This window comes from Neomonachus schauinslandi, chromosome 2, assembly GCF_002201575.2.
Source record: "Neomonachus schauinslandi chromosome 2, ASM220157v2, whole genome shotgun sequence".
In the NCBI taxonomy this organism is placed as follows: Eukaryota; Metazoa; Chordata; class Mammalia; order Carnivora; family Phocidae; genus Neomonachus; species Neomonachus schauinslandi.
In genome coordinates, this window is record NC_058404.1 from 202,075,123 (window position 1) to 202,102,618 (window position 27,496).

Genomic DNA, 27,496 nt, shown 5'->3' on the forward strand with positions numbered 1-27,496 from the left:
GGGGGGGGTGGGGGGGGGGGGGGGGGGGGGGGGGGGGGGGGGGCGCCGGGGCGCGGGGGTGGGGGGGGGGGGGGGGGGGGGGGGGGGGCAGAGCTGGCCAGAGAGAAAGTGGGAGATGCCAGCTTATGGAAGAGAATCTAGGGAAGCAAGCTTCCAAGTCGAGGGCCCTGAGGCCATTGGGGCAAGGCCCCCAGGCAGCCACAGCGGGGTGCAGAGCGGTAGGGAAGAGCCTGTGGGGAAGGAGGGAGTGAGCCGTGTTGTCAGCAGCTACACTGGGCCCGTGTGGGGAGGCCTGTGAATTGGGCCTGAGGGGAACGGGCCGGCTCCAAGCTCCGTGACTTCACGGCACCAGCTGCCTCTGAGGAGACCAGACAGCAGGGACTTGGGTGGCTGTGGGCTGGCGTGGGTCACTCGGTAAATGGGATTTTCCTTGAGGAATACAGAAAAGAAGGAAATGGGATAAGGGAGAAAGCTGACCTAGGATTAACAACACTCTCAGGAGCAGACCCACAGTGTGGCCTTGAAATGGTGGTGTTTTTCCCTGAGCAGCGCTCCTGCGCTGGCGAGCAGCCTCCCCACAGCCTCACCTGCTCTTCAATGAATCGCCTCTGTTTGAAAAGCTCCCAGTCCTCCGTCAGCATGCGCTGTTTCGTTTTCATTGTCATCTAGGAAGGAGAGCAAACAACAAAACCTTAGTGCCAGCAAGAGCCAGCCAGGCGTCTTCAAGGAGAGATTTCAGAAACCATGCACGTGAGAAACTCCGCCCTGCAGAAAGGGGAAGGCACGACACAGACCCGAGGCCCTGGTGCTCCACCTCTTTCCTAGGCTCTGCTCTCGTGGGAAACAAGGAGGAGCTCACATTTAAAAAAGAAGTGAAGATCCCAGAGCTGAATCTGACACTGCAATCAGCGAGCATTCAGCCTGTACTGAATGCCCATTCTGTGCCCTGCCTGTGCCAGAGATAAAAACCTGAAGATGTGCGACTCTGAGCAGGAAGAGCCCCGAGCAGCCTGAGCTGGCGTGGACGGTCACACCACACCTGTGGAGCCAGGCCCACAGGGGCAGATTGGGGTACGACTCCACCCCCACAAGCCCCAGGCAGAGTCAAATGCACAGAGACAGCAGGTGGACGGGGGAGCCAGGGGCTGGGGGCTGGGGGTCAGTGGGGGAAGGTGGAGGGCGGAGGCATGCGCCACAATGGGAACAGACTTGCTACCATTGAACTGGACCCTTAGAAATGGTTAAAATGGTACGTTTTCTGTTATGTGTATTTTACCACAATTAAAAAAGAAACCAAACAGAGGAATAGGGAATTAAGAATGGGCTCAAGGTATAGTTTTACTGGGGTGGGGGAGGCTATGAAATGATTAAATCTTGATGTTTATCTACATGTGTTCTTGTAGTTACTGAAAACTTAAGAACAATAAGAGAAATATGGGATATGTATCTTCCAAATTATTAAAACAAAAAAAGGGGAGCGGGACATATTTAATCCCACAGGCAAGAAAGAACTAAATAAACCCTCCAAAACAAGAGTAATTTCAAAAAATAAATTCATGCATTTGAAAAAAAAATTTACACAGTTTAAACTATGAGAGAAGAAATCCAAGTTGAAATGACAGTCCACGGAAATCATGGACAACGAAAGCCCCACAAATTAGATTATAGAAGATGTACTCAACAAGTAGAAGAAAACGTACAGGCTTCAGTGACCTTATGAGACAAAACAGAGCAAAAGACTGAAAAGTGTGTGTTCCACGTGAGAAGCCAAAGAAACAAAACAAAATGAGCAGGAAGAAATTAAAGGAAAAGCAGAAATTATTGGGAAAATAAAGAAGCAAATATGCTCAATAAACCCCAAAACACTGGGTCTCCAGAGCCCCTCCCAGGCTGACCAAGGGAAGAAAAGGCCCCACGGAAAAAGTGGGCATGAGACAGGACAGACACAGGCAGAGGGGGTTTCCTTTAAACTCCAGGAGGAAATGTGTGGACAATGTAGACTTTCATCTCCACAGAAACGCTGTGAGCAGGGGGTTCACGGGCTATTCTGCTGGGCCCGCCCAACGCGTTTTAATAGCTGAGTCAACATTAAAAAGCTCTTGGGATTTCGCCGAACAGCCCAGACTTTGGCTTCTGTGGACCTCTCTGTAGCTCTGAGGCACTCTGCCCTTCGCTGCCCTCCTGGCCGAGGGCAGGGCATTTCTCCTTTTGGTGCAGACGGTGCTCTCTTGGCAAAGTGGGCCAGGGAGGCAGGCCAGGGGAGCACAGCAGCTCTCCCGCAGCCACCGCTCCCCCCACTTTGATGGCTCCCCTCTGAGCACAAGCTCGTCATCCCTTGTCTACACCATGTGGACAATCTCCTAGGCAAACATCAATTTGTGGAACTCCCTCAAGAAGGAGAAACCTCAAAACAGAAGCAAAGTGTAATGTGAATTGAAAAGATGGTACGAGACCCATAGTCCTCGTTCCTCCTCCCTGCAAAAATAAATCACGCCTCAGGTTTTAGGGTGGGTTCTATCAAACACTTTATGGAACAGAAAATTTAAACTATTCCTGAAAATTAAAAAAAAACATGGGAAGTTTCCCAATGCATTCTATGGGACTAGCATAACTTTCATACAAAACAGACAAGGCCTCAAAGACAAACACTCAATGATGCCTCAGAATACAAACCCAAAAATCCTAAATAAAATATTAGCTACTTAAATCTAATAATGGGTTAACAGAATATAGATCATAACCTAGTAGGCTTTAATCCCAGGAAAGTAAGCATGTCTCACCAGATAATCAAACTCAATACCTATTCCTGTCTACAAACGTCAGAAGTTAAATAAGCTAGAAAAAAAGAAACTTCCTTCGCTAAAAACTCACCAGTACTCAGGGGAGGCATGTGACTTCAGGGAAGCATGCACAGCCGTCCCCGTGAAGCCAGAGGAACAAACGGTGCCACTAGCTACGCTCGTTCGTGATGAGCTGGAGGCTCTAACTGAAGCCAAACGAACTGCAGATGCCAGAGAAGGTGAGACAAAACTATGACTCGTAGGAGACGTGGCTTCTAGAAACTTCGAGGCAGCTGACCCAGAAACGTCTGCAGCGTCATTAAGGGCGCTGAGTGGAATGCCAACAGCCAGACGGCCCCGACCCCAGAAGCCCCAGGTATAAACTTGATGAGATTCGCACAAACTATAAAACCATCAGACAGAACAGAAAACACGACCCAAACACAGAAATGTGCACCATCTTCTGGGATGGGAAGACTCAATGCTGGTGTGAGCTCCCCCTTTACGTCATGTATGTCTGCCGTTTTCAGGAAAAACATATTCCTCTTACAAGCAGCAATTACTGTCACACGTTTAAAAAATGATTTTGGAGTGGGGTGCGCCTGGGTGGCTCCATCAGGTGAGCAACTCTTGATCTCAGCTCAGGTCTTGATCTTGGGGTCGTGAGTTCAAGCCCCATATTGGGCTCCACGTGGGCTGGGCATGGAGCCCACTTAAAGGAAAATCTTGTTTTTGTTTTTTTTTTAATTTATATAACAGGAAATTTTTTTTTCAAGATTTATTTATTTATCAGAGAGAGAGAGAGAGAGAGAGAGGGAGGGAGAGTGAGAAGATGAAGCAGACTCCCCCCTGAGCAAGGAGCCCGACACGGGACTCGATCCCAGGACTCTGGGATCGAGCCCCGTATTGGGCTCCCTGCTCCGCGGGAAGCCTGCTTCTCCCTCTCCCACTCCCCCTGCTTGTATTCCCTCTTTCGCTGTGTCTCTCTCTGTCAAATAAAAAAACAAAAAACAAAAAAACAAAACAAAAAAACCCCCCCAAAAACCCAAAAGATTTTCAATGAACTAGATATTAGGAAAGGTAGTAATTTCTTTTAGTACAGAACCCAGTCCAGAGCTGTTTGATACCTAACAACATAACAGAAACCTCCTCTTTGACCACCCCCCCCAACATCCTCTGGGATAATTTTTCCGAACATTTGGGTGCCTGCAGGCTTATGTATGTGTCAAACAAACAAAGGATACATTTTAAAAAGCAAGCAAAAACAAGTGATCTCAAAGCTGTCACCCATGTCCCACGTCCATACTTATTCATGAATACTCAATTATTATTTTTTTTAAGATTTTATTTATTTATTCGACAGAGAGAGAGACAGCGAGAGCAGGAACACAAGCAGGGGGAGTGGGAGAGGGAGAAGCAGACTCCCTGCCGAGCAGGGAGCCCGATGCGGGGCTCAATCCCAGGACCCTAGGATCATGACCTGAGCTGAAGGCAGACGCTTAACGTTAAGACTGAGCCACCCAGGTGCCCCTGAATACTCAATTATTTACAGATGTTTTGAAACCTTGGAATTACTAATAATTTCCAAACTATTAGGTTAGAAGTGACTGATGTCCACTCCAAGGATTCCAGAATGACTGGTGCCCTCTGGATGCTGCTAAAATTGCTCAGTTTCCTTAATTTGTATTAATGGCATCATGATTTCTTGACAGGTGAGTAAAAATAATACATTTTCTGGTTGCTTTAGTAAGGAGGATGGTTTTTTTTCTTTGTGGGAAAAAAAAGAAAAGACCCTTTTTTTCCTTTTTTCTTATTGTGGTAAAGTACACGTAACATAAAATTTACCATCTTAACCATTTTTTTAAAGGATTTTATTTATTCATTTGAAAGACAAAGAGAGAGAGAGAGCACAAGCAGGGGGAGCAGCAGAGGGAGAGGGAGAAGCAGACTCCCCACTGAGCAGGGAGCCTGATGTGGGGCTCGATCCCAGGACCCCGAGATCATGACCTGAGCTGAAGGTAGATGCTTAACCATCTGAGCCACCCAGGTGCCCCACCATCTTCATCATTTTTAAGTGTACATGCAGTGGTATTAAGTACATTCACATCATCGTGCAAACATCCCTACCATCCCTCCCCAGAACTTTCTCATCATCCCCAACTGAAACCCTGTCCCCATGAGTTACACTTTCTGTCTCTAGGCATCTGACGACTGTAGGTACCTCATATAAGTGGAGTTACACAATACGTGTCCTTTTGTGTCTGGTTTAGTTCACTGAGAGTAATGTCTTTAAGGTTCTTTCATATTTTTAGGTCTTCCAGTTTCGGTCCTTTTCCACCCTGAGTTAATTTCTTGTTGGCATCACGTGACCACACACGAGAGGGTCTATCTTTATGTCGACACCACGCTGTTTTGATTGATCCAATTAGTATTTTGTTGAGGATTTCTTTTTTTTTTAAAGATTTTGTTTATTTATTTGACAGAGAGAGACACAGTGAGAGAGGGAACACAAGCAGGGGGAGTGGGAGAGGGAGAAGCAGGCCTCCCGCGGAGCAGGGAGCCCGATGCAGGGCTCGATCCCAGGACCCTGGGATCATGACCTGAGCCGAAGGCAGACGCTTAACGACTGAGCCACCCAGGTGCCACCTTGTTGAGGATTTCTGCATCCGTGTTCATCATGGATGTTGGTGTATAGTTTTCTTTTCTTACAGTCTCTGACTTTGGTATCAGGGTAAGGCTGGCCCCATAGAATGAGTTGGGAAGTTTCTCTCCCCTTCAATTTTTGGGAAAAGTTTGGGAAGGACTGGTGTCAATTCTTCTTTAAATGTTCGGCAGAATTCACCCGTGAAGCCGTCAGGTCCAGGGCTTTGCTCTTTGGGAGGTTTTTGATTACCGATTCAGTCTCCTTACTAGTCGTAGGTCTAGTCAGACTTTGTGTCTCCGTGATGTAGTCTTGGTAGGTTCTGTGTTTCCAGGAATTTGTCCACTTAGATCTAAGTTATTTGTTGGTGTACAACTCTTCACAGTACTCTGACAATCCTTTTTATTTCTGTAGAATCGGTAATAATGTTCCCACTTCATTTCTGACTTTAGGAATCAGAGTCTCTCTTTTTTTTCTTAGCCCATATAGCTAAAGGTTTGTCAACCTGGATGATCTTCATGAACCAACTTTTGGTTTCACTGATTTTCCTCTATTCTCTCATTTGTTGATCTGCTCTAATCTTTATTATTTCTTTCCTTCTAGCTTTGGATTTAGTTTGTCTTTTTTCCCTAGATCCTTAAAAGTTGCCAAGTTAGGTTGCTGATCTAAAATCTTTCCTGCTTTTTATTGTAAACATTTAAAGTTGTAAGAACATGTACTTTTAAAGAAATAAATTTAATTTCAGCTTTACTTTTTTTTTCAATTTTTTTATCGTTATGTTAATCCCCATACATTCAGCTTTACTTTTTAAAGTAAGACTGTATTTTCCTTCCTAGAGAAAACAAGTATACTGTTATTTTTTTTATTTTTTTAGTATACTGTTATTTTTAAACATACCCCATTTTCGTCAGAATAGCAGTGATAACGCTATATTATATTCCTGAACAGACATTTACTTCAGGTACAAATACATCAAGAAATCACTATTCCCAAAGGTTTTCTCTTTTTAGCAAAGTCTCAGTCTTTCCTTTCTTCTAAGAGTTGTCTTGGGGCATTTATGTGTTTAGTCCCAGTTCAACTGGAGAAACAAAGAAAGGATTTCTGAAACTAGAATTGCATCTATATCCATCATACCTATAAAGTGAAATGAGAAAGATTCCACGGGGTCTGCAGTAGGGCAGGATGCGGACACCCCTGACGCAAATCCCAGAGTCTCAAAAGTATAATACAGAGGGGCACCTGGGTGGTACTATCAGTTAAGCGTTCAACTCTTGGCATCAGCTCAGGCCATGATCTCAGGGTTGTGGGATCAAGCCCCACATCAGGCTCTGCGCTTAGCGCAGAGTCTGCTTGAGATTCTCTCTCCCACTGCCCCCATCCCTGTGCTCTCTTCTAAAATAAACAAATAAGGGGCGCCTGGGTGGCTCAGTCGTTAAGCGTTTGCCTTCGGCTCAGGTCATGATCCCAGGGTCCTGGGATCGAGCCCCGCATCGAGCTCCCTGCTTGGCGGGGAGCCTGCTTCTCCCTCTCCCTCTACTGTTCCCCCTGCTTGTGCTCTCTCACTCTCTCTATCAAATAAATAAATAAAATCTTTAAAAAAAAAAATCTTAAAAAAAAAAAGTACAGTACAGAGCTCTGTCAGTGCTCCCTTATTACTCCTTATACCCTGTTACCTTGAAAAGGGCTGTTTTGAATAGCTCCTCCTCTGCCCCACCCTCCCATGGTTTTAGAAAGGCAGGCAGGCAGGCTGGGATGCCCTCTGGAAGTCCTGCTCTGCGTCCCCAAGAGGCTCTTGGTGACAAGCTGCCCCTGCCCTTCAGGCCCCAACTCCAACAGGAGCGCCCTGCCTTCTCGGGCCTTCCTCCATGCCTGTTAGCCATAGGCCAAGCACAACCAACTCTGTTCTGCCTGCGCTCCCTCTCTAGACAGAGACAGAGAAGGGGCTGTGAGCAGCAGAGCATTCCGGAAACGGTTCCTGAAATTACAGGACTCAGCAGCTCCCCAAGGCCCCATAAGCTCTTGCAGGTGACAATAAGCCAGGTGGCAGCCTGCGCAGGTGACACTGGGTGTAACCAGGTCAATGCCGACCCAATGAACAGCTGCTGCCAGCCCCAGGTGGCATAGCTGGGTCAAGGCCACCACGGTACCGCGGGGCCTCAGTTCCCCCTGCACAATGAGTGACCACACTCCTTCCACCCGTACCTCCCCTGTCAGCCTGGCACACGAGCCTTACCCATGGCAGGCGCTAGTGGCACACACTCACCTGCTCATCGACGTAGGCATCGATCCTCTGCTGGCATTCCAGCCACTCCTCGGCCACCCTGCGCAACTCCTCTTCGGATTGCTGGTACCGCTGCAGCAAGGTGCTGTATGTGTCCTCGTTGCACGTGTCGTGTGTCGTGGTTCCCAGCCTAGGGAGAGAGGCATTTCAGCAAAAGAAAGGGGTCTGCTTGCTCGTCACCTCCTTCCCCGATGTGACAAGTGGGACACCACCACACACCACACCAGGCTGCTGTGAGGGGTTAGCAAATACATATGCGAGGCACCCCAGAACAGAATCTGGCATAAAGGAGAAGCTCGAAGAAGTACGAGCTCCCCAGAAAAAAAAAGAGTGGTGAGTAAGACTGTTCTATAAGACTAAGGCCTTGGGGCGCCTGAGTGGCTCAGTCCGTTAAATGCCTGACTCTTGGTTTCAGCTCAAGTCATGACCTCTGGGTCAGGAGACGACACGCCGCGTCGGGCTCTGCGCGGGGAGTCTGCTAGAGATTCCCTCCCTCAACTCCCCCTCGCCACAAATAAATAAATAAGGCCTAGCAGTTCAGTTCACTAAATGTGGAGTTGTAACCTATTTTTCCCTACTGAAATACACTGACCCAAAGAAAACACAACATTTAATGAGAAATACAAAACTTGGACTTGGTTTTCAAATTAAGTAAAACAGAAAATTCGATCCAATCAAAGAAATATACTTTATAGCTTTATTTATTCTATATCATTTCTTGTGAAGGAAGTTGGTGAGACGGCAAATGAGAAAATGAACCGAAAACAAGACACACATACGGTAAACAATGAGGAAAACACCTAGACTTCTGGGGAAGAGACTACGGGGCAGGGGGTGGCCTGAGGAGAGCAGAAAGCCAAGCAGGGTGGCAGGGACAAGGGGGTGAACAGACAAACATGTCATCAGAAACTGCTCATTTTCTGACTATCTGAATACATTAATGCTGGAACCAAAACAACTGTAATAAAAGGCGTCTTGACAAGAAATTTCAAAATCAAGACAACATTTATAGTCACTCAAGGGCAAAAAGGCAACGCGCAGAAATGATCATCAGTGTCAACATAAAAACACTGGAAGCTACGCATGGGGATCAGTAAGATACTTTACGGCACATCTAGACAAAGGGATTCTAGACAACTAGGTGCCTATTATGATGCTTACAATTACATCTCTTCATTCACATATACTTTACTTACACATATGCTTTGAAATGAACTATGCCCATGCTAAGTAAAGATATGACTATGGCATCATGTTTAAAGATGTGTGTGGGGGTGGACATAAGAAAAAAAATCTAGAAGCAGCACCGAACTGTTTTACAGTACCTATTTCTCTTCATGATTTTCTGTATTTTCAGAGTTTCACTGCATCACAATCTAATAATTTTATAGTAAATATAAACAACACAGTAATTTTAAAATTAGGACCCTTTCAACAGGCACAAATGGCTTTCCCCCGTCTCCGCCTGTGGGTGGATCCCACTTGTGACTATTGTGTACAACGGAGAACCTGCAAATGAACTCACAGCTGCTGAAGTTATTGGCACACATGTCCAACTGTGAAATCCACGCCAAGGAGAAAGCAGGCAGAAGCCAGGCCTAACCGAACAGGTGTTTGGGGGAGGCCAGAGACAGGAAAGAAATCGATACTGACCCACAGAGTGACTGAGGCTCTCTCAAACACCAAGGCTGTCCTTCTAAGCCTGTTTCTGCCCCATCAGGATACAAAACTCCTCAAGATGCAGAATCTAGCGACTCTGAGGCTGCTCTGGGCTCTGCACAGCCACTGGGTGGCCGTCGGGCCTGAGAACACAGCCTGCTGTCTAGCTGCTCAGCAGCCCCTGGAGCGGCTGCTTTCTCCCCATTCCTGCTTCCACAACCTTGCTCATTACAGACGCATTTCCATGCTTCACGCAAAGCCTGCCTTCTACATAATGCCACCTCGCCCCTCTTGTACCACTTGGAAAACGGGGATGTTAAGGGGGACCAGCATCTGCCTGGCACACACACCTCTTCCCCTTCTACTGGAAGTGAGAACTGCTCTCCTATACCGTGAACCAGGTTCCATTTTGAGCCAATGGAGAGCAAAGCAGCCAGGGGTCCTGGGACGTCTTTGATGGGGTGATCAGAGCACAATGTGCAGGCAGAGGGCTTACATTCAAGCCGACCTGGGCTGGAATCCAGACAGAAAACAAGAAATGTCCTCACGGTCGCACGACATGAGTGGTTCAGCAAACAGGTTACTGTCTAAATATTCACTCTGTAAACACATGATTGCGCCGTGGACAGATCCTCACGGTAACGTCTACTACAAATAGTGTGCATGTGCAACATGAGGAGAATGAAATAAAGTCAGTCTGGGCAAGCTTATTCACAAGCCTAATTCAACATCTCCCTAACACTTAATTTCATATATTTAAAATAAAAACCGGTTGGGCAATCGCTAGTAACGCCCACAACAACAAACAAGCAGACAGTGAGGCTCCTGGTCTTGCCATAGGCATGGACACGAGTCCGATGAAGCTTCTGGACCCCACCACCAGTTCTCAGGCAGCACAGACAAAAAGCCTGTGCGGTGCTCCCTGAGCGCACACGCCACAGGGCCGACGACTCAGGTTCTCCAACAGATAAATTGTAAGGGGAAAAGGGTGGGGTGGGGGCCTGCCGGTTAAAGAATTACAAGAGACACAGGGAAAAGAAGGGGTGAGAGTCGATGCTTCACAGTGACAGAGTCTCTGGGGTGATGAGGAAAGTTTGGAAACAGACAGTGCTGATAGTTACTCAACACTGTGAATGTAATTAATCCTACTGAATTGTACAGTTAAATGTGGTTAAAATGGCAAGTTTCATGTTACAGTTTAGCACAATTTTCAAAAATTAGTAATGTAATATACTGACAGCCATCGACTTGTACACTTTAAATGAGTGAACTGTAATGGTATGTAAATTATATCTCAGCAAAGGTGTTTAAAAAAAGGAGAAATACTTCCCTGAACTAAGTTCCTTTACATGAGGTCAACCTCATGTAGATTATTTGTATTAAAAAAACCCAAACAAACCACAAAAGATACATCAAAAGAAAAAGCAGGCGGGCGCCTGGGTGGCTCAGCTGGTTAAGCAACTGCCTTCAGCTCGGGTCATGATCCTGGGGTCCTGGGATTGAGTCCCAGGGAGAAGCAGGCTCCTCCCTCTGACCCTCTCCCCTCTCATGCTGTTTCTCTCCCGCTCACTCTCTAATAAATAAATAAATAAATAAATAAAATTAAAAAAAAAAAAAAAGAAAAAGCAGGCAAGCCTGTGGAAAGGCACACTTGAGTAACAGGAGAATAAACAAGGAAGGAGTGGGACTGCGTGGCAGCTCCGGCAGAGGAGTCTGGGCTTGGAGGCCACACGCAGGAGGAACGGACTTCCCAGGGCCACGGCCAAACTCGCTGCTAACAAGTCCTTCAGCTGCACATCTGCTCCGTGTCATCTTCTCTATCTACATTTTACTTTAATAATAAAGTTAAACAAACACAGGGCCAGAGACCAGTATTAAAATACTCCCAGCTAGAGAGTTTATGTGCCACAGATGCAATCATCACTTTAGGGGCTGGTATTTGTATATAATTTGTCCCAAAACTTTTACAAGTTGTTCAGTGGGTATCTGTACACTAAAAGCTCAGACCTGAATTACTGTTGGGTCCGACAAGGGAATCTGCCAGGGAACCCAAAGGAACTGTCCCTTCCGGTGTCACCAGCTCCCCTTGGGAATCCTCTGCTTGCCTCCTCCCCAGCTCTGTCCCTGTCTCTATTTCCCGCGCTCCCTCGCCTGTCCCCAAGACCACTACTTCAGCTTGACCCCAGAATTAACATTCAAGATTAAAACGCTGCCAATCTTTTGGAATCTGACCATCATTTGCAATGAGTGATTAAGAAACCCAGAACTAGGGGTGCCTGGGTGGCTCAGTTGGTTAAGCATCCGACTCTTGATCTCAGGGGTGTGAGATCAAGCCCCACCTCAGGCTCCACACTCAGTGTGGAGTCTGCTGAAGAATCTCTCCCTTTGACCCTCTCCCTCTGCTCTCTCTCAAATAAATAATCTAGAAAGGGAGGGAGGGAGGGAGGGAGGGAGGGAGGGAGAAAGAAATCAATCTGGAACTAAGGCACAGCCAAGAATGGAGTTTCAGGATACATTTCAGGTCCCTGTCACGCACCCCCAGTTGATGACAGGCCCATCAAACTAACTGGCTCACCAGAAAAAGAAAGTACAAGGCCCTAGAATCTTGCTGTAAGAACCCCTACCTTCCCAAGATGCACTCCCCCCCCCACCTCCCCCCCCATAAAAAGTACCTTTTGGTGGATGTAAACATCAGTGACTAGGGACAAAACCATGTTCTGCATTTCAAACTCATGACTTCGAATACTTTCCTGACCCTTTCTTCGGTGGAGGTGGAAGTCAGGACACTCCAGTCCCCATGTCCCACCATGGAACGTGCCAGATGCTTTCAGACTGGACACAGAGGAAAAGGGTAGGCAGGGAGCAGGCTGTGGGGGAGGGGATGCTGGGAGGGTCAGGAGCCAAGCAGGGCACTGGCCACACCCACACAACACTGTTCTGGCCTCTCTGCCCCCGTCACCGTTATCCAGCTGCTGTCAGGATTACTGCTTCTCCGGCGGGGAGGGTGTGAAGTGGGAACAGTTCTGACCCCTCAGATAAGATTCAGGAATACAGGAAACGAAGACTAGGTTGATACATGGGTTTCAAGAGAAAACAGAGTGACTGGTCTGGAAGTCAACTACAAGAATAGTTTATTTACCTCAAAATAATTTCCCTTCTTTGTGAATCTGGTCCAAATAAACAACAGCATGGACATTTAAACAGAGATGACCATGGTCTGTGCTGCTGTGAAGTGTCTCTAGTACCGGACTCTGTTCCCATGCGGTAAGTCCACAGGGACAGAAGCACCACGAGGCAGAACCGTGGAAGCGGGCGCCTGGCTCAGCGGCACACGGCGACCGAACACCCAAGGAGCCTCCTCCCAGCGGAGTCGTGTCGGAGTCAGCCCACTCCCAGCCGGGTGTCCTCCACCCGCCCGCGGGGCAGACGCCCTGAGTACTGTGCTTGGCACCACTCATCCTGGCACACGTGCGGAAGCCCCAGGGATACTCCACACCACTAAGAAGCGACCAAGCCGCGAACAGAGGCACTGAGGGCATGTTTGAGAGACACAAATCCCTGCGCTCAGTGCCCAGGAGCCCCTGTGGCACCGTCAGGCCCGTTCTGGAGCCGTCCCCGCTCCTCCGACACCCCCTCCCCGTCTCCCCTGCAAACCTGAGTGCTGCAGCCGTTGGGCCAAGCCTGAGTCTCGTCAAAGTAAAACTCTATGTTTACCACAGCTTGTCCTTATTCACAAGGAATCTGTGGTGTTAAATCTTAGTGACATTACTACTGAGTTTGTTAAAGTTTCAGTGCAGTACACCCTTGGGATTCTGAGCTTCCACCCAAGCGATACCGTTCCCTGAGCAGGAACCCCCAGGCTGCGGTGGGGATCCGACACACACACGCGACCCCACGGGCAGGAGGACCGCGCCGTCACACCACGGACACATACGCAGACGAAGACCACGTACCTGATCTGTGACAGGAGTGCTGGCAAGTTGCTCTGGAGAAGCGGCTCCGAAAAGACCAGATTTTCAAACAGATGCTTATTATGCAGTTCCCATGTCACCTGGAACTTTTTCAAGTGTTCGTTTTCCTAGTTAAAAACATAAATAAATAAATGGAAGATGTACTGAATTGACGAAGACTAAAAACTCCCCAAAAGGATCCGCCCGCTCCATCCCTCTCTGCAGGCCCAGAACACTCTGCGGACAAGGGGTCGCCGCTCCCGGTACTTCCAGAAGACACCCTGATGCAGACCTCTGGCCACACGCACACGGGACCCCACCTCTCCTCCCTTCTAAATCCCTCACACACAGAAAGGGGGTAAGACACACACAGACGAAGCGACAGAGAGAGAGAAACAAACGCACGGATTTGATGGTCATTCCTTACACTGTGCTTCCAAAATGCACTGAAAGCCCTACTCTTCAAACAATTTAAATGCATACAAATCTCTGATGTCAAAGGGCAATCATTTTCTTGCCTATCTTGAGAAATCTCCCATTCTGGTGGATGCAAATAATTTCTCCACTAGCAATATGCCATGAAAGGTCAGGTCTTCCCTCTCCCTAATACACAATGGCAAACTCATCAGTTACTTTAGATAGCTTGTAAACATTTGGGACTGTCCTGGCCATCACAGAGAGTGACATCAAAAGAAACACCCATTTGCCCTCAATACAAGGTGACCAGGATAGAGAGGGTACCTTTCCTAAGCACAGATCTTGCCACAAGCATATGCGTATGGGACTCCACACGTCCGCCTGTAAGTTACGCGGTGCTGTAGGGCTCCCTGTGTTTCAATCATCTTACATCCTTGGGTACGTGTTCCTTCCTTAAGCCACTGACAACCGGAGGAACTGCCTAACATTAGGTAGCAATACTCCATGCAATGGATTACTCATGGTGACTACTTTTATAATTTAGCCCAAGTGAATCCACACGATCGCACCTGCAGACGTTAGCAAACAATCTACACACGAAGACTCCACTGTTTTGCCTGATACCTGGCTGGCATGGGGGCTGAGAGAGGAGTTAAAATGAGCATTCCCTGTCCCTGAGCACGACCAGGGAGACAGAGCTGAAGGCGCGCTGGCGGCATCACTCAGCACAAATGGATGCCAGCCCTGCCGCCCGCAGGCCTCTGCTCACGCCCTGCAGACAGACAGAGGCCCCGAAAGGAACCTGCGGCACCTGCAGAGAACCTCAAACCCTCCGTTCTGCCCACGTTTCCAGAGCTTGCTCTCACTCCCCCACATGTGCACTTCAGCACCTCTCACTGCCATGACTCGATACAGGAAAGCTGGCCAGGGAGCTGCTAAACTCCACCCAATTTCTGGAATGAGAACCTTGCTGAAGAATGTACTAAGGACGTGGCCACAGACGACATGTCGAACACGTCATGAGTCACAGACGTCAGCACAGACCACCCTGCGCAGGCACTGGGCCAGCTACAGGGACACAAAGACAAAGCCAGTAGGCCCCTGCTCTCCAGGAGTCACCAGGGGACAGAGGAGTAGGCAGTGATCCAATTTATGATTTGTCTCTACAACAAAGATGCAGGAGCTAAAGCAGCAGTCAGACCAGTACCCCCCACCAGCTGAGGGAGGGTTCTGGGGAAGTGGCTCGGGAGAGCTGAGGGCTTGCCTGGGCTCCCCCATAAGCCTTTGGGGCCGAGTGCATGGTCCCTGCCTGCCTACTTGCGGGGGTGGGACATAGCTCTGGCTTTTGGGGGTCATGTTACTACAGGTAGCTCGGTGAAGGATGACTTAGGAAGATGTTCAACATTTTTTAATGAAATCTGAAATCATACTTCCAAATGAGGCACGCGAGAGAAACAGCAGACCCCAAACTCATTTCCCAGCCTAAAATCAACTTGGGAAAACAACGTGTGTTAGCAACAAAGTGCTCCCTGCAGGCCAGGCACTGTTCTTTGTGCTCGCAATGGTCATCTCATTAGCACCCTCGACAACCCTGAACTGGGTGCTCCAGGACCCATTCACAGGCCAGAAACAGCCTACAGAGGCTGAACGATGGGCCCGGGGCCGTGGGGACAGGGGTTTGCGGGGGCGGGGGGACGTGCACTCATGGCTGCTGGGAGAGGTGGTGCCCGCGTGAGAGCATGGCTGAGACTCAGCGCTGCCTGAGCAGGAGACATGGATAACAAGCTCACCAATGACTCAAGCTTAGGCTTTTCTATCCAAACTAGTTTTACTCCTTACATTCAACCGCAAAAAGGTTTTTGGGGGTCTGGAAGGAGAAAGAGGAGGTGTTTACAATCAAGTTCTAGAACACACCTTGTGAAATAACCAGGATATTCAAGATGCTTCTGTCCTTATGGGTGGAAATGCAGATTTCATGATTACTGCAGCCCTGGCAGGGCATTTCCCAGACGGTGGGAAGCACAAGCTAGGTGTAGTCCCAATTCTATTTTAATACTTAAAATACATTTTTAAAATGTGACCCTATCATCCTGTTTGATCCCCAGGGCAGTGTACAATAAACCCACAAGTGCATTTCCCGTGAAAGTCATGTTTTTAAAGATACCTTCCTATGTCTAAATGTACTCCACGGGTTCTGCAGAGTCAGAAAAGAAGAGAAGCCGGATGAGGAGGCAGAGAATTAGCAGGCAGGGTTTGTGCAGCAAGCCAATTTGCTGCTTTAAGGAAAGCAACGGACCTGATTTGTGGCCAATCATAAAATCTGAGCTTTTAAGCAAAAATTTGAATTCTGGAAAACTTGAATCTGCCACTGTGGCCCTGAGGCTTCTCTGTTCCGATGAGGATCAGTGGTGACAGTGACAAAGGTCATTTTTTTATACTGAATATCATCAGGAAGATCTGCACTAAATTACTCGGTGAGCTGGCATACTCCAAATGACCAACACATGATGCTAGAAAACCACATGTGGGCAGATGCACTCAATGTGTGGGCTACACCGCTGGTTCTGGTGGAACAGAGTGCAGTCAGCTCAGCGACACGCTTGCAGATCCTGCACTGCCACCCACTGTTAAGAAGCACTCGGGGTCTGGTGTACTCTCACAGAATGGCTGAAAAGGATACTGAGGTGAGGCAGAATTTTCTTCAGTAACTTCAGCCAAAGCAACCTATGACAACAGCGTGAGTGCAGAAGTAGCTATGAGAAGCTATGTGTCCTCTATTGAGCCGGAAACTAGCGAGATTTGCAAAAATGTAAAGATGCCCCTCTTGTTACTAAATATGTTTTGGAAAATAGTTCTTTTTTGGGACACCTGGGTTGTTCAGTCGTTAAGCGTCTGCCTTCGGCTCAGGTCATGGTCCCAGGGTCCTGGGATCGAGCCCCGCATCGGGCTCCCTGCTCCGCGGGAAGCCTGCTTCTCCCTCTCCCACTCCCCCTGCTTGTGCTCTCACTTGCTTTCTCTCTCTCTCTCAAATAAATAAAATCTTAAAAAAAAAAAGAAAATAGTTTTTTTATTTAAAAATATGTGCTATTTATGTTACGTAATGGGATCATTGTTTTTAAAGTATTTAAGTTTTAAATTTCTCTTTTAATTTCAACACAGCAAATATTGATAGATAAAATCCACACACAAAAAAACCCTTCAGAGTCCTCAGTTTCTAAGTTTAAAGGGCCCCCAAGTCCAAAAATGTTGAGAACTACTACCTTGAGATACTGACTTTTAACTGTATCTTAACTTAGCTCTGTTCATTCTTTGTACCACACAGATCACTGGGTGGGCCTGAAAGGATGTTGTTATAACTTTGTGAACCTTGTTGGATCTTGGTGAGAACACTCCAACGATAAGAGGGTTTTTTTTTTTTTTTTTTTTTAAAGATTTTATTTATTTATTTGAGAGAGAGAATGAGAGAGAGAGAGCACATGAGAGGGGGGAGGGTCAGAGGGAGAAGCAGACTCCCTGCCGAGCAGGGAGCCCGATGCGGGACTCGATCCTGTGACTCCAGGATCATGACCTGAGCCGAAGGCAGTCGCCCAACCAACTGAGCCACCCAGGCGCCCGATAAAAGAGATTTTTAAGGTAACTGGGAAACTTTTATACAGACTGGGTATAAAAATAAGAAATTACGGTTAGCTTTTGTGACCTGACAGGGTACTGTGGTTACCTAAGATGATGCCAAGCCCACCACCTGTGTGTTGCCTGACTGACTGACTGTCTTGAGCACTGTGAAGTAACTTGAGGGCTTGGGAGTTTTTCACGTCCCACCAATAGCACTTGTTGAGACCACAAACCTAGGTGGCAGTTGGCCCATAATGACAAAATTTCTGGGAGGCTGTACTTCGCCTCCGCCTGCCCCAAAATCACAACGGGCACATGCCCTTGCTGTCCCTCCAGGGTAAGGGCCTCTCCTTCACTCTCACACTGAGGAGGTGGCCATCTGTGGGCCCAGCACCCTGTGCTGACGCCACCGGGGTGGGACTTAGGCTGTACCTCCTGTCTCCCGGGATTAGAAGTTCTTGGAGTGAATGTTGGCTTTGGAGCACACGAATTTCTCCGGATTCCAGCTTTCAGTTTGTTTTTCACCCCTAAGGCTTCTTGCCTTTCATGCCATCTCAGCAATGTGTTGTAAAAGGCTTTATCTAGATTCAGTTTATGTTACCCAGTAATTTCCCAAGAAGGGAGGAGGAGTTCAGGGCGTCTCGTCTGCTGTACCACTGGAAACCAAATTGAGTACCTCTGTGTATAATGCAAGTGACATAAATCACTGAACAAACAATTATATTTTGTTCTTAGTGTTTACGAGTTCTTTCCAAACCACGAGAAAATCATTTCTACGTAAATTGCTAGGAATTTGCTCCAATAAGCAGGATCAAAATCAATTTCTGTTTGCTTCAAAAACCGTGTTCCACTCTAACTGCCTGAGGAGAACCTAGGCAGAAGCGCCGCCTGGGGCACTGCCGTGGCGCTCTTCACTGCTCCGCACGAGGTTCGGCCAGCCGGGAGACACTCTTCACCTTGGCCGACTCCTCTCCCGGCAGACTTGGGAAGGTCCAAGAGTGCCGTCCCAGAGGAGGTGGCGCTGGATGTGAACTTCTGAAGAGCAGGTACTTTCGGTAAGCTGAGGCGGAAGAGGGAGAGCTGCGTGAGATGTGGCATGAAGGAGTGAGGCACCGGAGGCCCGCCTGGCCCTGCTCGGGGCACGGGCATTCAATCGCACAATCTCACCTTAAAGCAGAGACAGCTGTCCCTCCCAACTCAGCGGCTCCTTTTCTCACAATGCGTGCTTTCCTCAAGGCTGTCGGGAGTCCCTTACCGGCATGGCAAGGTCTACTGCAGGGATGCCTGAGGAAGTCCATGAACTCCACCTCCCCCCGAAATTACTTGCAAAATTGCGTGTCTGTAAATTTTCCTGGCGAGAAGGTCTATCAACTTTAGGATCACATTAAGACCATTACATTTAAAATCTTAGGAACTACTGGTACTGTATTTGTTTCAAAATGTAGTTTTACCAGTAAGAAAGTACCTGAAACTAGCCCAATGAAGTATCATTTAATAACACAATTTAGGTAATGGCAAACAAGTCCACAGGCTATCAGCAAAGTGGTATTTTTCTAACAATCTGGAAAGCATGAATGACGGGTTTCTCGGGTAGCATGGTCTCCCTGCAACCAGCAGTTGCATCGGCTGATAGGGCTGACTGAAGCTTCTGATGCCCAGCTTGGCTGGATTCCAGTAGCTGTGATTCTACCACATGCCTCCTTCTACCCACGTGGGCTAACTTACCTTGTGAGGTGGTCAGAGACCCATAAGAACACACCTGCTTGTCTCCTTCGTTAGGACCACCAGACGGGGATGGGGGTGGGGGTGGGTTCTTATCGGACTCTGTGAACCCATCCTTAACCCAGGGATGGATTGTGGAATCGATGACTGAAAGCCACAGGACTGGAGGCAAGTGCTCTCTACAAGAGTCATGCTCTGTGTGTGCACACTGACAACAGAGTTAACAGCTTAAGACAGAAACCATTTCTCCTTCTTCTCCCTATTAACGCACACACTGGTCCTCACCTCATATTGTCCCCATCTCCTGCTCCCTAGGCCTCAAGGTCTCCAAACCGTATTTCCATGATATCAATCCACGCAACACTTTCATCCCACAGCGAAGTCCAGAGAGAAGAGAAAGGGGAGAGGAATCAGGTTCTCTCCTCGGTGCCTGAACACCGCAAAGCAGGGGCCTGCGGCGGTGCACGAGATCAACACACAAGCCGCACGACAACTTGACCCGACCACAGTCGTCCTCTTAGCTCTTCCCAGCAGAACCAGAGAAAGGCAGCCTTCTTCCTTACCAGCGTGCCAAGGAAGGTGCTGATGGTGCGTGCTGCCTGGCAGAGGGCGCCATACTCCTCGAGAAGGAGAGAGATGAACTGGTGGGCCTGCGGAGGGCCCTGCAGGGCGGACGGCGCTTTCACTTTGGATGCAGCCGACAGCTGCCGGAGGAGTCGGACTTTCATCTCCAGCACATACTCTCTGGCTTGTTGTTCCAACCGCTGGTACAGCTGGTAAGGGTCCCTCTCACAGAGCCTGCACAGAGAAGAGAGAGTCACCAGTCACCCGTGACCCGTCCACACAGGGCCCTCCACGGAACCGCTGTCGGCGAGCCACGTTCTGCAGCCTTTCCACGGGCGCCCACCCAGCGATGGCAACCACCACCATCTTCTGAACGCCCTGTGAGAGGTGCCATCACCCCACTCGACAAAGAAGGGCCCAGGCACACAGAGCGCCGAGAACCACAAAGTCATCAGCTGACAAAAAACCCCAGTATTTACTCAAAACTTACTCTGCACTAGCACCGTGTCTCACATGGACTGACGCAGTTAATCACTGAGTCAATCACTCAGCTAAACACCGAAGTCCACACGGGCTGGGTAAAATGCTGGGAACTCACACACCCAGCACGTGGCAGAGCGTACACACCAGCACCTCCGCGGCCGTCTTGGGAGGGATGCGCTTTCTCTCGGGAGACTGAAGACAATTAATTTTCAATGCCCGTGTGTTAGGTGAAAACCAACCAACCCAGCAGAGGTGATACCTGGCTTGGAGGACTCTAGAGCAGACTGTTCTGTCCTTCTTTCTAGGAATTCAGTATATAATCCAAATGGGCTTTTATTATTTTTATACTCAGAGGAAACTGTAGAATCAATGTCTCTTTTTAAGTTATCTCACAAAAAAAAGAGAAGGGAAAAATTAGCATGTGCCTTTCCACTGGGCCATAATAGCAGTTAACATTTTTATGAATTTCTTTCCTAATTTGGAGACAATCTACTAAAGTGGCTGCTTCTTCTAACTGTGCACTTCTGAGGAGGCTGTAGGCAGAAACCCAGGACCACCAGGGCGACAACAGCATCTGTCTGCGAACCACCAGCAGGAGGAAGCACTTGAGGCCAGCACTTTATTAGACACGAGTTGTAAAACGTACCAAGCTACAGTTCCTGGATTTTACATAATGGATCCTTTTACCTTCTGGGCACCACATTCGGTCAAAAGAGAGGAATGTAAGTTGCCATCTATTCCAGTTTTAAATTAGTGCACCACCTAAGTTATAAAGACAAGAGGCAAGAAAAACCCAGCAATGGAGCATGGGAAGCCTTGCACAAAATGTGGCTAGAGAAACAATAAAAACCGATGGGATTCTCACTGGGGTCAGCACATTTCAGAAAGATATATTAGTTTTTTAGCGTAGCAATCACAATTTTAATTACCAGTACAACTGTTCTGTGAAACAGAATGTATTTCATCTGTTAAAGGAATGCCACAGAAGACTCAAATGACAGAGGAACAACCAAACTTACAAGTAAACTGGATGCCTCTTAGCATGGCGAATTAAACATCCATTTTATTTCTTTGTCCATCTCTGTACCTTAGAAATTCAACGAAATGGCCATGTGGTCCTTCCGCGAGTAGATTTTTTTTTTTTTTTTAAGATTTTATTTATTTATTTGAGAGAGAGAGAGAACGAGAGACAGAGAGCATGAGAGGAGGAGGGTCAGAGGGAGAAGCAGACTCCCTGCGAAGCAGGGAACCTGATGCGGGACTCGATCCCGGGACTCCAGGATCATGACCTGAGCCGAAGGCAGTCGCTTAACCAACTGAGCCACCCAGGCGCCCCCGCAAGTAGATTTTTTTAAGGCTGTACGACCAAGAGGCAGGAGTATGCCGAAGACACGGTGGAGGCTCATCCACACATACACTCAACAAACACCGGCGTACGTGCGCTGAAGGCTACTGTGAGGTGCCAAGGCCGCAGCAGTGAAGAAGCCAAGGGAATAAACTCTCTGCCCTCACGACGCTTATGGCACATGCACACAGATGATGGAATTCTGGGTAATGGCAGGAATATAATAAAAAAGAAGGCAAGGGGATAAGAGTGATGGCAGGAAGGTGCCTGGGGTCTTACATAGGGTGGCCTCTTTGAGAAGGGGACTCTGAAAAGTAATGTGAACAATGGACGGGAGGAAAAAACAACCCTGGGAAAGGAAGAACATGGCAGACAGAGAGAAGAGCAAATGCAAAGGCCCTGCAGCAGGAGCGAGTGTGACCAGCAGAGGAAGGATGGGAGCCAGCACAGCTGGAACGCAGTGAAGAATGGTCTGAGGGCCGCGCAGAGCAGGACCATGAAGGACGCCAAGGGCCAGAGAGAGGAGGAAAGGATTATCATCACCAGTCGTACAGACTTCCAGAAATGGGCTTTACAAACATCCCTCTCCTGATGTGTATCGGCATGTAAACAACAAAAGCAGCCGCGCTCTTGGAGACAAGGATGAGGGCAAGTACAGACATACTTCCAGCTGGGGGTGTGATATTTCCACATTCCTAACATTATATCTCACTATAAGGGCAATGCCGTGTCCCAAACCTCAGGAATTCCCGTTACCAGCTTTATACTTTCTGCCATAACATCTCTCACCGGTATTAGTACCTGCCAAGTGTTTTCCTTCAGCTGCCTCTCATTCGACTCCAGCCACATCCCGAGCACTGGCAGTCTATGAAGTCATGTGCCTGAACAGCAGGTCCTATGTCTTCTCCTCATATTCACGAGGAAACCTAACTTCTGGAAGGGCACACACCACCCGGAGCCATGTCCTGTAACGCTAGGGGTTCACAGGTCAAGCCCTAGACACACTGGCTGGATTCATCCACTAGTTAACAGAACCCACGGCCAAGCACTATTCCTAGCTCCAGGATAAACTGTACTGTACAGCAAATAAGTCGATAAAAGCCCCATTCAAAATGTGAGAAAAAGAAACCAAAAGCAGAATCAATCCATGAAATGTCTAGCTCAAATTTACCCCTTTTATTTGGAACATTTCAAAAAAGAGAAAAAAGATGCTACAAACCATAAGGGAGAATAAAAACTATGCCGACCTCAAATTCAGTACTGTCACGGGGCACAAGGTGTCTGCTGAAGAACAGACGCTGAGTTGTCAGCTACTCCCATCTGAGAAACGCCCACTCGGACAGGCCTGGCTACAGTGGGCTCTCCACTCCCACCCCGGCGCGTTCTCAAACTGCCTGACCTCATGGAAGCTTCCTCTACCTCAAGAGTGGGATAACTGCCTGTCCTCCTGGGCCGGTTACATGCAAGAGTGCTTGCGAAAGTGCTCAGCACCAGCCCTGGCACAGTAGGTACTCAGAAAGTAGTGCTACGGTCAGTCTCAACACTAAGAAATGACAGAAACATGTCGATTCATTTTTTTATTATACAGGCAGTAAGCATTTCAGAGGGCTTGCTTCTGGCAATCGGTCTGCTCAAGACTGGCGGGACACGAGGGGCTGAGCAAGCGCAGCCCGGGCTTACTGGGTCCTGAAAGAGGAGCCCACCCGAGCAGAGGGCAGGCTTCCTGGGCAGCGGCTGGGGGAGGGACATGACACAGGGGGCAACGTGTACCTATCCACGAGCTCCTTCACCCCCTCCTTGTCGGGCACGAGACTCTGGTCTTGGTCGTCGGCCAGTGGGGTCCCCGCCTGGCGGTAAATGCAGCGGACCATGTAGCGCACTTCCGACCAACAGTTCTGCAGCTGCTGAGGCTCCCGGTCCGTCTCTGCTGAAATCTCTCTGTGAGACAGCACAAGAGCAAGGGGGTCAGGGTTAGTGGACAGTCTGGGTCACCCTTCACCCCGCAGACAGCCCAAGGGGACGGGGACGGACTCCCAGCGCACCCCCCACCTTGCTCAGCTCCGGGAGCTGGCTCCCACCGGCTGTGGCCGCAAGGAGGCCTGCGGACCAGCACGCGCTTCAGGTGCCCGCAGCTGGCGGGCTCCCCAAACCCCCGTCCCCAGGGGACTATGCCCCTCCTCGCACAAGAGGAGTGCACACACCTGGCGTCCCACGTCGAGAACGCTGATGCTCCCCTCCATCTCAAGGTGCCCATCAGGCAGCTCTCACTCCCCACGAAGCCCCTGCTCCCTACTCGGCTGCACTGGCCTCCATCTTGAGCTGAGCGCAGAGCTGGTTCAGAGCCCCCAAGTCCTGGCCTCTCCCCGCTCTGCCCTGCAGCGGCTGCACTGCCAGCTTGCCCAGCCTCCCAGGGGAGGGCGGCTCCCCCTCTACCTACTGACTTCGCTCTGCCTCTTCCCTCTTTCCGAGTACTAGCTTGCTCCCGTCAGCCCTCACAGACAGGGACGCGGGAGAGCCTCAGCCATCCGGGTCTTCTGCCTGACACCCAGGCTCCCGTCTCAGTCCTCAGGAATCGCTCAAACACCTGCCGTCTTTCTGCAAATGGCCCCTTTCCCGTTACAGCTCCGGCGCGGGTCTGTCCCGCGGGCGCGCCCTGGTACCTGCGCTCGCTGCAGGCCTCGCAGGCGCACGCGGCGTCCGAGGGGGCAGTGCCCAGCCCCGCCGAGGGCAGCGTCTGCGCGCCGAGGGCTAGCCTCCCGCCGCCTGCCTCCGGCTGGGACCCACCAAGAGGGGAGTGAAGAAGAAAGTCTTGGCCCTGCTTTAAAAAGAGAACAGAATAGACTGTGTTCAAACGTTCATGGTACAAATTTGTTATTAACGTGTCAGAAAAACACCTTTTAGAGACAAATTTTAACTCAGACACTGACAAGATCTCCAATGACGTCATCTGGGTAACTTTCTCTCTGACACCCAAGAATTTTGTTTGCAACCAATTGTTTATTACCTTTGGAGGGTTCTACCATAATCTCATGAAGACCGGCAATAAATTTCTTTCATGCTTTAGAAAAGAGCAGCTCCACTCTCAGCGTCCTAATCAGCACATGCAACGACCAGCGCAGTGGGCACCTCTTCCAGGTGATGCCCCACACTCGCCCGGGATGGCGCTTAGTGCAAAGCTAGCGGCCATTGCAAGCCCAGCAGGAAGTGGTGGGGAGGGAGCAGAGGCCTCTGGGTCCCGTGGAACCCCACAGCTGTGCTGAGGCTGGAGAAGGAGAACGTTCTGGGCAAAGACGGCGGGATGATGCAGGCTCCAACCCTCATGCCTGGAACCCAACAGCCCCTAGAAGGTTCCACCAACAGCCATTAGAGGGAACATAAATACAACCTTTGCCCCCCACCCAACCCCCCTCCGGCCTCAGTTTCTCCTGTCTTGGGACACGACCCCACACTCACCCAGCTGGCGCCTTGTCCCTCAGTGACAGGACTTGAGAGGGATTCTATTACAACAGGGACACGTGGGCTCCAGTCCTAGAGTGGATGATCCCCACGGTGAAGAAAGGGCACTAACAGGGCAGCCAGCCCCACAGCCTTCACCTCACCAACCTAAGGAGAACGGCAGAGCCATGGGAGGGGCCCGTGGGGGGAGTGCACACAGGCGAAGAGAACCGAGACAAGCCCTCGGAGGCTGTGGTGTCTGCCGGGTGCTTGCTCAGGGCGGTCAGACACTGTGGCACCGCCCCAGCTTGCTACTACTGGATGAAGCACAGGAAAACTGGGCCTGTCGTGTGCCCCTTGGAGTTCGGGCACGCGGACACGAGAGGGAGCAGCAGAGAGCCAGCCTCCATCACGTGGTAGGCCAGGTCCCAGTCAGCTCCAAGGGCGGGGGCTTGCGTCATCAAAGAACCCCACCCAAAAGAGTTCTGGCTAGGTGAGTGGGTCCCAGAATTATCCCAGGCGGCAGAGCAGGGGTGCAGGGGGGGGGGGGGGTCACAGAGAGTCCGCAGCAGTGAGGAGTCTGGACCAAAGTCTAGGAAACCCTAAAAAAGGGCCCCTTACAAGCAAGAGCCACTCCCCAGTGGGACACCTATAAGGACCCCGGCCCTGGTCACCAAAGAGAACCACACACAGCCTGTAAAGAATGGAGACCCCCCAACCCCTCTTGCCCAGAGCCCCTTCTTCCCCCGGGCAGAGCAGGGAAGGCCAAGGAAGCAGGACAGGCACCACTGCCTTCCACACCCATGACATGCCCGTGGTGATCCCCGAGGGCCCTGGTGGACACCGAGGGGAGACGCTCTGAGAGAGGGGAGACTCTGGGGTTTTCGACAGATTAGACGGGAGAACCTGAAAATGAGACGATTCTAATACCCACGGTGACTAGAAAGGCTCAACATGTCTGACGACAGTGCTGGCAGAACCAGGCTGTCCCCCAAGAGCAGCAGGTCAGTGCACCGCACGAAGGAGGTTTCCTCTCTCCTCCATCCCCCTCAAAGCCGACAGCAAGGCTACCCGGCGACTCCAGTGCTCAGCAGATGCACCATCCGCTCCTGCTTCTCCCTGCACTGCCCCCAAGCGGTCCAAGCCACCGTCACCTCTGCCTGCCGACTGTGGCGGCTCTCTGCGGCCCGCTGCCACCCCCCTCACGGCCCTTCTGCAAGCAGCAGCCAGAGTGGTGGTTAAAGTGAGAGAGACCCCATCGCTCCCCTGCACAGAACCTTCCGTTCCACTTAGAAACAGACTCTAAATCCCTTAGGTCTTCACGGTTTCCCAGGACACGTTTTTGCTTTTCTTTCACTGCACTGGAGTCTTTGCCTAGAGCGCTAACCCACTCAATCTGTGAAAGGCCTGACAGACTGATAGAGTTCTATCAGTCACGCCTCAGCAGGGGCGGGTAGAGCCAGGTACGGGTTTCCGCCTCTCTGCTCCAAACCCCCCTTCTCTGCCCTGCTGTGTGAGGGCAGCACCCGGCGGACACCGCTCCTTGGTCAGTGGCGCTGTGTGGGCGCCCTGCCAGCAGGGGGCGCTGGAGGGCCACTGCGGAGGCTTGCGAGGCCCCGTGTGGCTCAGAGGCTGGAGGGGGACTGGGCCGCCCACTCCCATGACAGCCTGTCAGACCCGGCCTGCAGCTTCCCAGCAGCTGCCCTGCTACCCGGAGGGCCTCTCCCAAGGGTGTCCTGCCCAGAGTCCTCTCTAAACCGCCTCTGCCTGAGAGCGGCTGCTCCCTAGGTGCACCACACTGGACCCTCCGGAGTTCCCTTCCCAGGTCTGCGTAGTTGACCTGTTACTAGCGAACAGTCGGTTCTCGATGCAAGTGTCCCCGTTCAAATTACTGGTGTGGGGGCCCATGCCCCGAGCTTAATCACCCCAGTTAATCTTTTACATCACAAACTGCTACTTGAAATCCCTGTTTCCCTTGTTTTCTCTTCTGGCTTTTGCTGTTTCGTTTTTTACCTGCCTTCATCATGGGAAGACCGGTTCCCCGAGAGCAGGACCTGCCTGTCCCGCTCACCGCTGCACAGGGGCACCAAGGACGCCACCCGACACACAGCACAGACACAGAGCGGCAACAGGAGCCTGGGCAGTGACATGTCCTGGTGACAGGGGATGGAGCGAGGCCTTCTAAAATCGCGCATGAGGACTAATTGTAAATCCTTAAATGTGTCACCTTCTGGTACTCATCTTACACAAATTTCAGTTATTATGTTCTGTCCAAGTCCGACACAGGTGAAAAGAATACAAGATCTAGCACTCAACAATGTAAAATACGCAAAGTCCAGCATCCAGTGACAAAACCAAGAAGAAAAATAGAACACATAACCATGAGGGAAATCAATTAATAGAAACCCCAAAACAACAAAAATGATGCAACCAATGGACAAGAATCTGAAACTGGTGATTATAAACTCCGTATGTGTCAGAAAGTAGAGGAAAACAAACACGACGAGGAAAGTGAAGATGTAAAAAATTAGTGAATGGAACTTCTAGAGAGGAAAAATATACCTTGCAGCAGAGTATCAATAAATCTGAAGCAATAAAAAATCCAAA

The 27,496-nt window shown here is 49.8% G+C and overlaps 1 protein-coding gene across 1 annotated transcript in view; it reads right to left on the reverse strand.

The window, feature by feature from the left end:
• Positions 1–27,496, reverse strand: part of FAM193A (family with sequence similarity 193 member A) — a 104,842-nt gene that overhangs the window by 54,641 nt on the left and 22,705 nt on the right. Inside the window, 6 exon segments of the mRNA XM_021677715.2 lie at positions 588–665; positions 7,685–7,832; positions 13,315–13,439; positions 19,626–19,860; positions 23,225–23,392; positions 24,115–24,272. Coding sequence (XP_021533390.2) covers positions 588–665; positions 7,685–7,832; positions 13,315–13,439; positions 19,626–19,860; positions 23,225–23,392; positions 24,115–24,272 — 912 coding nt within the window.